Raw genomic sequence first — 14,157 nt, forward strand, 5'->3', positions numbered from 1 at the left:
CAAATTTAATTCAGTGTATTCAATTCAAATGCACCAAACACCCATAAAAGTGGGTTTTAGCAAAATATGACCCCCTTTAATGATGTTTTTTGTATTATTATTATTTTATTACAGCCTCTTAAACAAATCTGACATTTAACAGCTGACTGCAGAGTGAAAGAAATGACAAATAGGTTTAATTGTGACATGAATTCTCGGATGTTTAATTAATTTATGGACTTTCAGTCGACAATGATTTCTGTAACTGATTTGTCTCTTGTTTGTTTCTGCCATGCACTAACAATTTGGCTGCCATCTCTTACAAGTGAGTACCTCTTTGTATGCATAACTGCTTTCCACAACAGCTGGATAATATTGTTGTTTTGCATTCATTTTCATTCCTCTCCTTGTCTTTTTGTCTTTTTCTGTCTCGTTCCCCTCTCTATCTCACCTCGCCATTTGTTTACAGTGGCTGCAATGATCTTCAATGCTTTAGTTCCAATGCCAGATAACAGCTCTACTGTGTCTGGGGTAAGTGTTTGTTTTCATCCTCATTTTTTGCACCAGTTTTGATAATATTTCAGCTTTTCTCAGAATGAATTATAGCTCATTTTGATACCTATGAGACCGTATGGGTTACAAAAGAGGAAAATAATTTGTTTACATCTAACCCAGGTATCAGCTCTGTCTGACAGAAAAATTGTTTTGCTTTTTTCTTTCTCTCCTTTGTCTGTTTTTTACCATCACATCCCATCACCCCCCCTTTCATGGATTATAATACATCTGTTCTGCGAATGTCTGTGTTTGTTTCATCCGCTACGTCTCTGTCAAAACACTTCACTCCGGTTCATCCTGTCCTGTTTCCCCAACACCGCCACCCACCATCCCAGTTGAATGTGACAGCTCTGGACTGGAGTCAGCTCAGTAAGAAGGAGTGTCTGACCTACGGAGGCTCTTTGGTGGGAAAGTCCTGCAAATACGTCCCCGACCTGGCCCTCATGTCGTTCATCCTCTTCTTTGGAACGTACTCCATGACCGTTTCTCTAAAGAAGTTCAAGTTCAGCCGCTACTTCCCCACCAAGGTGATTTCAACGAAATGATCTTGCATTTAAGAGAATAAGTTTCAATTTAATCATTACACATTTGTTGCATTAATGCATTTATTTACAATCAACCTCAAACAAGTGGTGCTAGGCACAACAAACCTCATCCCTTGCGCGTATTGTAGCTTGTTTTGGCATCAATCCAGCTGATGTCATCATGTCTATGCGTGTGCTGATGTCAATTGCTTCTATATATGTGCCAAGTTTATAATAATAATAATAATAATAATAATAATAATAATAATAGCTTTATTTATATAGCACCTTTTAAAAACAAAGTTTACAAAGGACTTTTGACAGACAAAGCAGAGGGCACAACAGCAGAATTCAAGATGCAAGTAAAAACACGAAAACAGAAGCAACACAATAAGAGAGATGTGTACAACAATGCAAAAACATGACACTTCAAATAAATTAAGTGAATCAGAGTAAAGAGGGCAGGGATAATGAAACATGATGCTGTCAAATCAATGTAAAAATGAAGGAGTGAGATAAAACAACATCATGTATGAGAACATAAATTAATTATCAAACAGGATAAAATTCAAATTTAAAAAATTAAAATTAAAAATTAAAAGGGACAAACATCACATAAAAGCAAGTCAATACAAATGTGTTTTAAGAAGTGATTTAAAAGAAGTTTGAAGTAAATTGAAACAAAATTGATGTTTTTATAAACGTGAAACTATAAGTAAATGAGGAAAACAAGATTTTAAAAATTCATTAAAAATTTGAACTTTGACCTACTTTTCCCAAAATGTTATGACATCTATTCTGGGTCACTGGCAATCTATAAACCCAATTTGTGCATTGAAAACTACATTATTTCTAAAAGTAATGAAAAAAATAACTACAATATCTCAAAATGTAATTACATATTTTAAACATGACATTCGTAATTTAGAATTTATTGGTAATCTGATTATTTTATTTGGAAAATTTTATATAGACAAAAGTAAATATACCAAAACACGCCCAAATTTTAAAGTCTTTCTGATGGAATTTGAAAAATATATTAAATCATTACAATTTATTTTTAACAAAAAAAACGCACTAACACCCTTGGCAATTTATAAAGAATTCTTTAAAATGGACCGAACTTACTCTCTGATGTATTTATTTATTTTTCTTAGATCTGTATATTTTAAGTTTTTATTATTATTATTTGTCTATTCTGCTTTGTGTCTCTAAGTCTTTGCATTATTTTAATTTATTTGTTCAGATGCTTTTTCCTTTTGACATTTTGATGTTTGTTCAAAATGTATATGTCTCATAGAACTATATATTTTCAATAAAGTTGAAAAAAAAAAAAAAAATCAATAAATAAACCCAATTTGGTATGAATTCAACCAATAGTTTTGCTGCTAGTGATAACAAACAAAAAAAACGAACCAAAAGCAATACCCTTGCCTCCCCTTCAGGGGGCGGGATAATAACCAGATTTGAAAACCTGACCGTTTCTTTTTTGCTTCAAATGTGCATAAAGCAATGATAATGATTTTGACAACGGGATGTGACAGCGATTTAACTGCATAAACAAGAGGCAGAAAAAGTAGTTCATGAAGTCACTATATGAAGAATTCATAACGTGTGAAATGTTCAGGAGCTGGTCTAAGGTACAAGATGTCTTTACCTTCTATAAAATCAGATCCACAGGAGTATTTTTACCAGATTATAGCAGTCTGAAAATCAGAGTACTTTATTAATCCCAGGGGGAAATTATTTGTACAATGTATACTAGACAATATATTATCAATATGATAATTAAAACAAGCATATTGCTGTGTTATTAAAAATTATGTGGTTATAATGAGGAATTAAACAGTCTGATGGCCACAGGGAGGAATTATTAATAATGTAAAATTTTCTGATTTATGTGGTATTAATGATCAAAAATGTTTTCACAGGCATATCATAAAAACTACTAAATCACTGGAAAGAGCATGCCTACATTAATATATGCAGAGAATAAGAAGCAGGTATCTTTAAATTGCATTTATTAGAGTATGAATTAATTAATTATTATCAAATTCTAATTATTATCAAATTCAAATTCTAATTCTAATTGTCCATATTCTGAAGATAATTAATGCCATCTGGCGGGTGGAATAAAAATCCATCTAATGCTGAAAATATGAAGTAGGCATCTTTAACCAAACTACTGTATATTTATCTACAGACTGACCCTTTATGTTACTTAGACAAAAATAAGCATACGCTTTGTCTTTTTTTGTGACATTATTTAGAGTTTTTTCATCACATAGATAAACAATGGCAAATACTCAGAAAAAATTGCTTATCATTTTTCAGGTGTGAAGTGTTTTACTTTCCATTACACAGCCTGTCAGCTGCTGATTTATGCCGCCTCTGCCTGTTAGATGTGACAGTTCTCTGAATGTATTTGACATTTTTGGACAAAACGGGACATCTGAACATATCACTTTGGTCTCTGGAAAAATTGCTCCTGACATTTTTCACTATTTTATGATATTTTATTAACAAAAAATGAACTGATCAGCTGAGGAAGAATGAAATGATAAAGAAAATAATAGATATTAATAGATTTAAAGACTTTTATCCTACAAAATCTGACTTCAGATCATGATTTGCTGCCTGTTACATTAATATGAATAACAGAACTGAAATATTTGATGAAACTCAGATTTACAGAATTCCATATTGCTTACTAAGACTTTAACTTGTTGGTAATTTATCTGTGATCTTACTGAAGTAAAGGCAGGATATTTGATATTTTATGGAGCTGTGTTATTACTTTTACATAAATAATGGATCTGACAACTTCTTCCACCTCTTGGAATATTGTTAGCCTCATAGCATAATTGCCTTAGTCAAACACTATATGGACAAAAGTATTGGGACACATTTAATTCAGGTGTTTCTTTTCTAACAGGGGTCTGGGATACAAAAAAACAATGACAAATGTCATAATATAGTTTTATATGATGATACATGTCATTGCATTCCATAGATTAGTTTTGTTTAAATTGTTATCTTTGCTTCCAAAATACCTCAGAGGTGGTTTTTACTTAATTTTTCTCAACATTGATTTTTTTTAATTCATGACTATGATTTTAAATGTTCTACCTATAAATCTCTAAATATTTTTTGTGCTCTGACTGTAAATGATAATTTTCTACCACAACTAACCATTTCACTTAGGAAGAAAAATCTCCCATTGAACTTAAAGGAAATATTGATATTTGTAAACTATATGGACAAAAATATTGGGACACATCATGTCTACATCAGTATTTACAATCAAAATGATATTTATCACAATATAAAACTATATTAGGACATTTGTTGTTATTGTTTTGTACCCCAGACCCCCTGTTGGAAAAGAAACACCTGAATTAAACTTGTCCCAATAGTGTATGACTTAGGCAATTATGCTATGAGGCTAACGATATATAAAAGTGTAATATATATTGTAAGAAATGAATATAGTCTCCTCTTTGAGGCTTAGAGAGCACAGATTAAAAACTCATTTATTTAAAACTATACAGTAGGCTGTCCCTTTATTAAGTATGTATCCATTTTGGTCCAATAACACAGCGTAGCTCAGATCTTTCCAGCGTATGACCTCAAACAGGAAGAGGCCTGTCAAACACAAAAATGACGTATTATCTTTTACTCTAGTGAAACCAGACACAGTTTACATTTTTAAATATTTATGAGTCGCTCCTACCGGGCCTTGTCTGCATGTTCAGAATGTATATTTCACAATTTGAGCTGTTTTGTCACATTATTTCTCTCTTTTATCTCTAACAGTTGAGGAAACTCATCAGTGACTTTTCTATCTTCATGTCCATCATGACATTTGTGGGGCTCGATATGCTGATGGGCCTCAAAACTCCCAAACTTATCGTCCCGACGGAATTCAAGGTAAAGCTGCTTATTTTCAGACGCTGCTCACAACTGAGATAATACTTTTTAAGTTGCTGACAGAGTGGAATTTTTACAGTGTATTCTCTGTTGACCAAGACAAATACTTTCCTGAACTGTATCCTATGTATTAATAAATCTATTCATATGATAAATCTTTAATCTGTGTGACTGTCAATGTTCAAAAATGCACAACTGCTAGAATTTGCTTAGAGGTCTTATTTCTGTCTTTGTGCGTAAGAAATCAATCTAAGTGAATCCCCAAAGGAACTTTGTGTTGGTAAATGCAAGTTATGCAAATTTACAGGATTTCAGTTCTGTTGATGGTCATATGAACTATGTTTTCAGGTCAAAAATGTCCAATTTCATCACAATTAATGCTATATTTTCATGTCACAAATGGCCAAGTTATATTTGAACTGAATTTACCTGATAAACAAATATTTTATTCTTTTAAATCCCCCATTTTTTTCTTAATGATTATATACTACATATCACATATTTTATTTTTACAGGCTGCAACATGGAGTATGGTGCTGATCCATCCTGCTTGTGTTACACCAATACATACATTAAGAATGTCACACGTCACTTTTTAAATCAACAGTTTTCTAATAATGAGCATTTTTATAAAGAAATAACAATTCTATATTGTTATTTACTCTTTAGTATGATGATAAACTATACAATAAATAATTCTGATACTAGTTTTTGCACAGGGATCATTTGTGGAAACGGTGACATGGCTGCTGAGCATCAGTATGATGGGATCTGTAACAACCATGTCACATCCGTCCACTGCCACATTTTGTGTTTTTTTTAAACTGTTATTGTTTTAGATCCACAATACTAACATTTATGAATAAGAGGATAATTAGCAATAGTAAGTATATAAGTTTATTACTAATAAAGTACTGGTACTGACCAGATCATCATGGGTAGTGTCACATCCGTCCACCAGCAAAAGTTTTCACATACACGTGCTATTCAAAATCCAATATTTCTGAAAATATAGCTTCCACTGTCAAATAATATCAGTAGTCTGTGCACAAATGTATTAGCATTATTTCAACACAGTTCTATGCATTTCTTACAACTTTTTTTTTTTTTTTTTGACAAAAATGGCCACTCATTTGACCCCCTAAGTAAATTTTAGCCGACAAGTAAAGTCTTTTGTGTGGACATGACATGGTGTCTTGTGTTCCACCAGCCAACTCGCCCAGATCGTGGCTGGCTGGTGATGCCGTTCGGGAAGAATCCATGGTGGATATACCTGGCCAGCTTCGTCCCCGCCCTCCTCGTCACCATCCTCATCTTCATGGACCAGCAGATCAGCGCAGTCATCGTCAACCGCAAGGAGAACAAACTAAAGGTAAGGATCTGCTGGGGCCTGTTCTGATTTGACAGTTTGTAAAGTATAAAGTATAAATTATAACCCAGTCCTGCATTTAATGGCTATAAAACAGGGGTCTCAAACATGCGGTCCGGGGGCCAAATTCGACCCGCCAAGGGTTCCAATCCAGCCCTTGGGATGAATTTGCAAGTGCAAAACTTCTACAGTCAAGGCTGTGGAACTCATTTTAGTTCAGGTTTCACATACAGATTAATACGATCTCAAGTAAAATAATAATAGCCTAATAACCTACAAAAAATAATGACTCCATATTTTCTTGGTTTGATGTGAAAAAAACAATATTACATTTTGCCTATAAATAATGACATCTTCAAATATTTGTCTTTGTTTTAGTGCAAAAAATAACATTAAATTATGAAAACAGTTACATTTACAAACTATCTTTAAATAATAATATGTGAATAACCTGAACAATATGAACAGCCTGAAATGTCTAAAGAAAATTAAGCACAATTTTAACAATATTCCACCTGTAAATAAGTGTTTAGTGTCTTTATACATCCGAACCATAACGCACATGTATAAATGATAAGTTGAGGAATAATATTGTTAAAACTGCACTTATTTTTCTTAAGAAATGTCAGTTTTTTCAAGTTATTCACATCTTTTTTGTTTGGATAGTTTATAAAAGTAAGTATTTTCTTAATTTAATGTTTTGTTTTGTTTTTTTTACACTAAAACAAAGACAAAAATTTGGAGTTGTCATTATTTGTAGGTTATTATGCTATTATTTTATTGGTCCAGCCCACTTGAGATCAAATGAGCTGAATGTGGCCCCTGAAAGAAAATGAGTTTGAGACCCCTGCTATAAAATAACATAGTTCTACACTATGTGCACATCTGTTAGATAAGTGAGTTATCTAATGGATGTACATATACATTAGTCTAGGGCACACTGGTGTATGAATGTTTGGTGGTGGTCAGAGGGGCTGTAGGCACAAATTGGCAGCCACACTTCTGTCAGTCTGCCCAAGGGCAGCTGTGGCTACAAATGTAGTTTACCACCACCAGAGTGTGAATGTGAGAGCGAATGAATAATGGGTCAATAATGTAAAGCGCTTTGGGTGTCTAGAAAAGCGCTATATAAATCCATTATTATTATTATTATTATTATTATTATTATTATTATTATTGTTATTATTATTATTATTAGGGCAGGCGACACAGTGGTGCAGTGGTTAGCACTCGTGCCTCACAGCAAGAAGGTCCTGGGTTCGATTCCAACACCAGTCGACTGGGGGTGGGACCTTTCTGTGTGGAGTTTGCATGTTCTCCCCGTGTCTGCGTGGGTTCTCTCCGGGTACTCTGGCTTCCTCCCACCATCCAAAGACATGCACTAATAGGTTAATTGGTTAATCTAAATTGCCCATAGGTGTGAGAGTGATTGTTTGGCTCTATATGTCAGCCCTGCGATGAACTGGTGTACCCCGCCTTCGCCCCTATGAATTGGGATAGGCTCCAAGTGACCCTAGTGAGGATAAAGCAGGTTCAGATAATGAATGAATGAATATTATTAGGGCAGGGGTTCCCAAAGTGGGGGTTGTGACCCCTCTGGGGGGGTCGCAGGACACCATCAGGGTTGCAAGATGATTTTCAGAAACCTCTTGATGTGATCCCTGAGGTGGTAATGACTGATTAAGGGCAGTATTGTTACACCTGTACTTTGAAGGAAGGATATTGATATTGAGAATTTCAAAGGTGCATAGGTAGTGCTCATACTTTGAAAGAGCAAAGGCTTCATTAACCCTTTGATGCATGAATTATCAAAACCTTAGTCAGGATTTTTTTCCTCAGTGTTTTTATTCCTCTTTAGGCATAAAAAAAACAATGTGATTGACGTTTTTTTAATTTTAATTTTATGGCGTTATAAAAATGTCCACTCAACTGGACACTATGCGTTTAATTTTTGAAGCAAAGAAACATGTATTTAAAACACAATATCAGAAAGTGATAAACTGTGTGAAAACTATGAAATAAAAACATTTTTCATGCAGCTAATCTGATGTTTTGTCACACTTTAACATACTCTAATACTAGTTATTACTCACTTCATGGAGATAATATGCAAAAAAAATTTGAATAAAACTGTTAATTACAGTCTAATAACAACTAGCAGTTGATTTACACTCAAGCATGTTACTGCAGATCAGGTTTATTAAGAACAGCAAAGTTACAGTTAATTTTTGCAGTGTATGAGATGATGCATAAGTGTCCACTGTGTTGGCTGATATGAAACTAAAACAACGAAACCCATGAATATACAAGAGAACAGCTGGAGAATAACTGTCCACTGGAGTGACCACTGTGCATGAAAGGGTTAATGTGGCACAAATATCAGCTTGACAATGATAAACAGGTAAGACATTGTTCAGCTTATAAGTTTGACTAATGGTTCCATATTAGTAAAAAATAAACATAAAAAAGCCAATAAATGTTGTAAAACAGACACATTAATCTTAATAAACATTAACATAAACCCCCCCTTGAACCCCTGCACATAAAACAGAACACAATGAGTATAATGTCAAGTACCCACAATGCAATGTAGCAAATATACCACAGTATCATTGACATGCCCATGCTTCAATCAGTTCGAGGATAGTGGGGGTCACCACTCTCTGGCACCGTTATTTTGGGAACCCCTGGTCTAAGGAAGTGAATTCAGATCATTTCAGGTTCAAACCTCAGTGTCTTCATAACTGTATGTGTTGAACCTGGCAGAAAGGTTGTGGCTACCATCTGGATCTGTTCTGGGTGGGGGTCCTGATGGCCACCTGCTCCTTCATGGGACTGCCTTGGTACGTCGCCGCCACCGTCATCTCCATCGCCCACATCGATTCTCTGAAGATGGAGAGCGAGTCCAGCGCTCCCGGAGAGCAGCCGCAGTTCCTCGGGGTCAGGTCGGTCCACAGTTAAATACAAACACACAACAGAAATAAAAGAAAATTGGATCTGGGGAAATAATCCCTTCAGTCTGCCGCTGGCAATATCACACAGGCTTAGTCCTTTATAAGTGAAACAGACAAATCCTTTAAGACTGACCTGGCTGCAATGTTTTGTGTATTTCCTCATTGAACAGGGAGCAGAGAGTGACGGGCATTTTGGTGTTTGTTCTCACTGGAGTCTCCATCTTCCTCGCTCCGATACTGAAGGTAGAAAGTGCTGCAAACTCATTCCCTTAGTCCTGGGCAATTGTCTTGTCGGAATTAACAACCTTTTTTATCATTCTGCTCACTGCTGAGTCAGAGTTATAATTGAGGACAAAACCCGCTTTGTTCAGGTGACTCACCACTTTAAAATATCACAGTTAAGCCTGAATAATGCATCTGGAAAAACTCATTCATACTCCTAATAGTTTCCTGTATCATCAGAAAACTAGTGGGAAAAAATTCACCCTCTGTCATTTTGTAAACATCATTATAAAGTCTTCATCACTCAATCAGTAAATCAATCACATTGGTCTAAAATGCCTCCAGAATAAAAGCAGTGAAACTTTATCAAGGTTGAGTGACTAATAAAGAAAAATTAAGTCCAAATCCTGGTTGGATCTAGTTTCCAAGATACAGTCTTGGGTCAAAATGTGAAATTCTGAGAATGAATGTGAGAATGTGTTTTACTCAAAAGGAATGTTTCTCTCCGAGCTAATGACATGGGATGAGCTCAAAAGTGTCTAAAAGTTAATAACTGGAGTCAGCATTCAAGTCAACCGAGATTTATTGTCGACAATAAATCTGAGAATAGATTTAAAAATATTTAATAGTATAAAAAAATATATAAAAATGGCTCAATAACTTGATTCATGTGCCAAAATATGATACAAAAAAATTAAGACATTTTCTATGAAGTTATCAGTAAAATGTGACAAAAATGGTTATTTGTATTGTCATTTCTAACAATTTTAATTTAATTTTGTGTTGAAAACCCTAGTTATTTACTTTAACATTTCATTTTCCGTATCGTATATTTATTTATTTTTATCCTTATTTATATTTTTCCTTCTTTACATTTTATCTCTGCATTTATTTTTGCCTTGTTATCAAGCCATTATATACATTTCTGTATATATTATTAAATATGACAACATCGGTCCTCCATACTGTCAGGACATGTCCAGATCTCCTGTAGTTTATTTCTCGTCAAAAATCCAGCATTTTTTTTTCTCTCATTTAAAGAGACAGCTTCTTTTTGCACCTTTATAACTTGACTGTTCTTTGTGTCAATTCTCCTTCTCCTTTTGTAGTTTACATGTTTTCCACACACATACAGTTTCACACATGATAGACATTGCATGCACTGATCGTTTCACACACTTTAAATCATCACCGTTCTCCTTGTAACTCTTTGATTAGCTTATTTCTTAAAGACATTCTGTAGGTGTTAATGAAGTTGTTTGTTTTAACTTATACGTGCCAATGCAATGTAAAAGTGTTCATCACCATTCATTTATTTACCAACACAATCAAAGCTATACTTTGGCACACCATTTTAAAAAAATGACATTACACTACTAGATCTACTTCGAAACAGTCTACACATTTACAATACATTACTTTTCACGTTCTTTCTGGTGGAAAATGTATAAATCTATTTAATAAATGTACATACACCAATATATACATCTAATAACAATTTACCATATACATTTAAAACGTGAGCTAATCCACATATTTGCCTTTTATTTTCCAATTCATCTAATTAAAATATGTAAGATTTCAAAAAGGAAAAGTTGACTCACCATCTGAGACTACAAGAGGTACCCGAAACAGTGACAAAAACAAAGCAAAAAAAGGAATAACAGAAAAAGCAAAGAATGGATGGACTATTAATAATGTGACTCCCAAACAGTGTTGTTGTTATTGTTTATAAATGTTGAAAATATCAATAAAAATTTAATTAATAAAAAAATAAAACCTAAGATTTAGCATATTTAGTCCCTGAGGCAGATCATTTAAATAAATAAATAAATGAATAAATAGATAAAATTGTAAACCAGTGTCAATAGACAAAACGTAAGTGATGTCGCTTTACCATCATTTAGCAGCTTTTACTTATTGAGGTTAACCCTTTCATGCATAGTGCTCACTACAGCAGACAGTTATTCTACAGCTGTTCTCTTGTATATTAATGGATTTTGTTGTTTTTAGTTCCATATCCGCCAACACAGTGGACTCCTATGCATCATCCCATACACTGCAATTCATACCATTACTGTAACTTTGCTGTTCTTGATAAATCTGATCTGCACTCATATGTTTGAGTGTAAACCAATTGCTGATTGTTATTAGACTGTAATTAATAGGGGTTTCTTTTACAAAATGTTTTTTTTGGCATATTATCTCCATGAAATGAGTAAGAGCTAGTATTAGAGTATGTTCCAATGCAAGAAAACATCAGATTAGCTGCATTAAAAATGGGGTTTTTTTCAGAGTTTTCACACAGTATATCAGTAAATACATGTTTTTTTTTGCTTCAAAAATTAAATGTATGATGTCCAGCTGAGTGGACATTTTTGCAACTCCATGAAAAATGGGTTCATTAAAAAAAATTCCATTGTGTTTTTTCTTTAATGCCTAAAGGGGAATAAAAACACTCAGGAAAAAAAATATTGATTAAGGTTCTCATAATTCATGCATGAAAGGGTTAAGTAACATTGATTTTTATCTGTTTTTAGAGGTTATTGAGAGAAAGCTGTTATGGTTTAGTAATTGTAGAACATGTGCAGAAGAAAGCTTTAGTAAGTGCTTTAATAATAATAAGCTATTAAAAAACTCGTGAACATGTGTACCTTCATATCAAGTGTTGCTGTTATTTCTCACGTAGAGTCACTTAACACATTGTCTTGTTGTTAAATCTCCACATTGTGGGTGTAAGAGTTTCTATTTTTTTTTGCAGTTCATTCCGATGCCTGTGCTCTATGGCGTCTTCCTATACATGGGTGTCGCTTCCCTCAGTGGAATCCAGGTACGATGTGTTATTTCTTATAAAATGTTGAGCCCACATGGCTGGATATCTGTCTTATTGTCCTTGTGACAGCTGGAGAGGGGATGATGTTAAGCTGCCAAGCAAGAAAACAAACAAGTGGGAAGACTTGGTGTTAGCAGCAGCGGTGCAGACCACAGAGACAACAAAGACAAGAATGTTATACTCTATTAACGGAATTTTGATGAAATAGCCAATAAATACAATAACAATTCAGTGAGTGTGACCCCAACCAGCTCTAATGGAAGAGGTATTCAGATCCTGTACTCTATCATGCCTTCACATGCTATGGGAATTATAGTAAATACTAGTTATGAACGAAAATTGTGTATGTTTTATTTTCCACCGGAGAACTGGGTAAAATTTTTGATACATGAGTTGCCGAGATGAAATAACCTTTAAAGTTTTCAACCCAGAATCAGAATCAGAAGCAGAATAGCCATTATTGTCATTGTATGTGCAATGAAATTAGAAGTGCTACAGTCAGTGCAACAATTTGAAAAAAAAAAAATTGTAAGAAAATAAGAATAGAGCAAATAGAAAATTACAAAAACTAAAAAGTAAAATATGAAAATAAAGTATAAAATTTTGCAAAAAGTAAAATAAGAATAGAACTAAGGTATAATAACATAAAAATAGTCATAAAATATGAATTGACACAAAATTAACAGTATGTATATGTATATGTATATGTATATGTATATCAGCTAAAATTTGCTTAGAGGTCTTATTTATGTCTTTGTGCATAAGAAATCAATATAAGTGAATCCCCAAAGGAACTTTGTGTTGGTAAATGCAAGTTATGCAAATTTACAGGATTTCAGTTCTGTTGCAACATGTTGACGGTCATATGAACTATGTTTTCAGGTCAAAAATGTCCAATTTCATCACAGTTAATGCTATATTTTCATGTTATAAATGGCCAAGTTATATTTTAACTGAATTTACCTGAAAAACAAATATTCTATTCTTTTAAATTCCCCAATTTTTCTTACAAGATTATATACTACATATCACATGTTTTATTTTTACAGGTTGCAATATGGAGTATGGTGCTGATCCACCCTGCTTATGTTACACCAATACATACATTAAGAATGTCACACGTCACTTTTTAAATCAACAGTTTTCTAATAATGAGCATTTTTATAAAGAAATAGCAATTCTATATTGTTATTTACTCTTTAGTATGATGATAAACTATACAATAAATAATTCTGATCCTAGTTTTTGCAACAGGGATCATTTGTGGAAACGGTGACATGGCTGCCGAGCATCAGTATGATGGGATCTGTAACAACCATGTCACATCCGTCCACTGCCACATTTTGTGTTTTTGTGTCAGCTGTTATTGTTTTAGATCCACAATACTAACATTTATGAATAAGAGGAGAATTAGAAATAGTAAGTATATAAGTTTATTACTAATAAAGTACTGGTACTGACAGAGCATCATGGGTAATGTCACGTCCGTCCACCAGCAAAAGTTTTCACATACACGTGCTATTCAAAATCCAATATTTCTGAAAATATAGCTTCCACTGTCAAATAATAACAGTAGTCTGTGCACAAATGTATTAGAATTATTTCAACACAGTTCTATGCATTTTTTTTTTTTTTTACAAAAATGGCCACTCATTGACCCCCTAAGTAAATTTTAGCTGATATGTATAGTGGAGAGCAACGAGGGATTCAACACTTTTATTAACACTCTGCTGCTGTTAGCTGATGCTAAATTGCCCATAGGTGTGAATGTGAGAGTGATAGGTAGTTCAT

General features: G+C 33.7%; 1 protein-coding gene across 2 annotated transcripts in view; it reads left to right on the plus strand.

The window, feature by feature from the left end:
* The window catches only part of slc4a5a (solute carrier family 4 member 5a), a 146,669-nt gene that overhangs the window by 95,119 nt on the left and 37,393 nt on the right, over positions 1-14,157 (plus strand). For both annotated transcript variants that reach the window (XM_030143885.1, XM_030143884.1), the window contains exons 16-22: positions 476-510; positions 870-1,061; positions 4,875-4,988; positions 6,199-6,360; positions 9,124-9,302; positions 9,482-9,554; positions 12,295-12,363. In XM_030143885.1, coding sequence (XP_029999745.1) covers positions 476-510; positions 870-1,061; positions 4,875-4,988; positions 6,199-6,360; positions 9,124-9,302; positions 9,482-9,554; positions 12,295-12,363 — 824 coding nt within the window. The remainder of the gene's footprint in view (positions 1-475; positions 511-869; positions 1,062-4,874; positions 4,989-6,198; positions 6,361-9,123; positions 9,303-9,481; positions 9,555-12,294; positions 12,364-14,157) is intronic.

Source organism: Sphaeramia orbicularis, chromosome 9 (genome assembly GCF_902148855.1).
Source record: "Sphaeramia orbicularis chromosome 9, fSphaOr1.1, whole genome shotgun sequence".
Taxonomy (NCBI): domain Eukaryota; kingdom Metazoa; phylum Chordata; class Actinopteri; order Kurtiformes; family Apogonidae; genus Sphaeramia; species Sphaeramia orbicularis.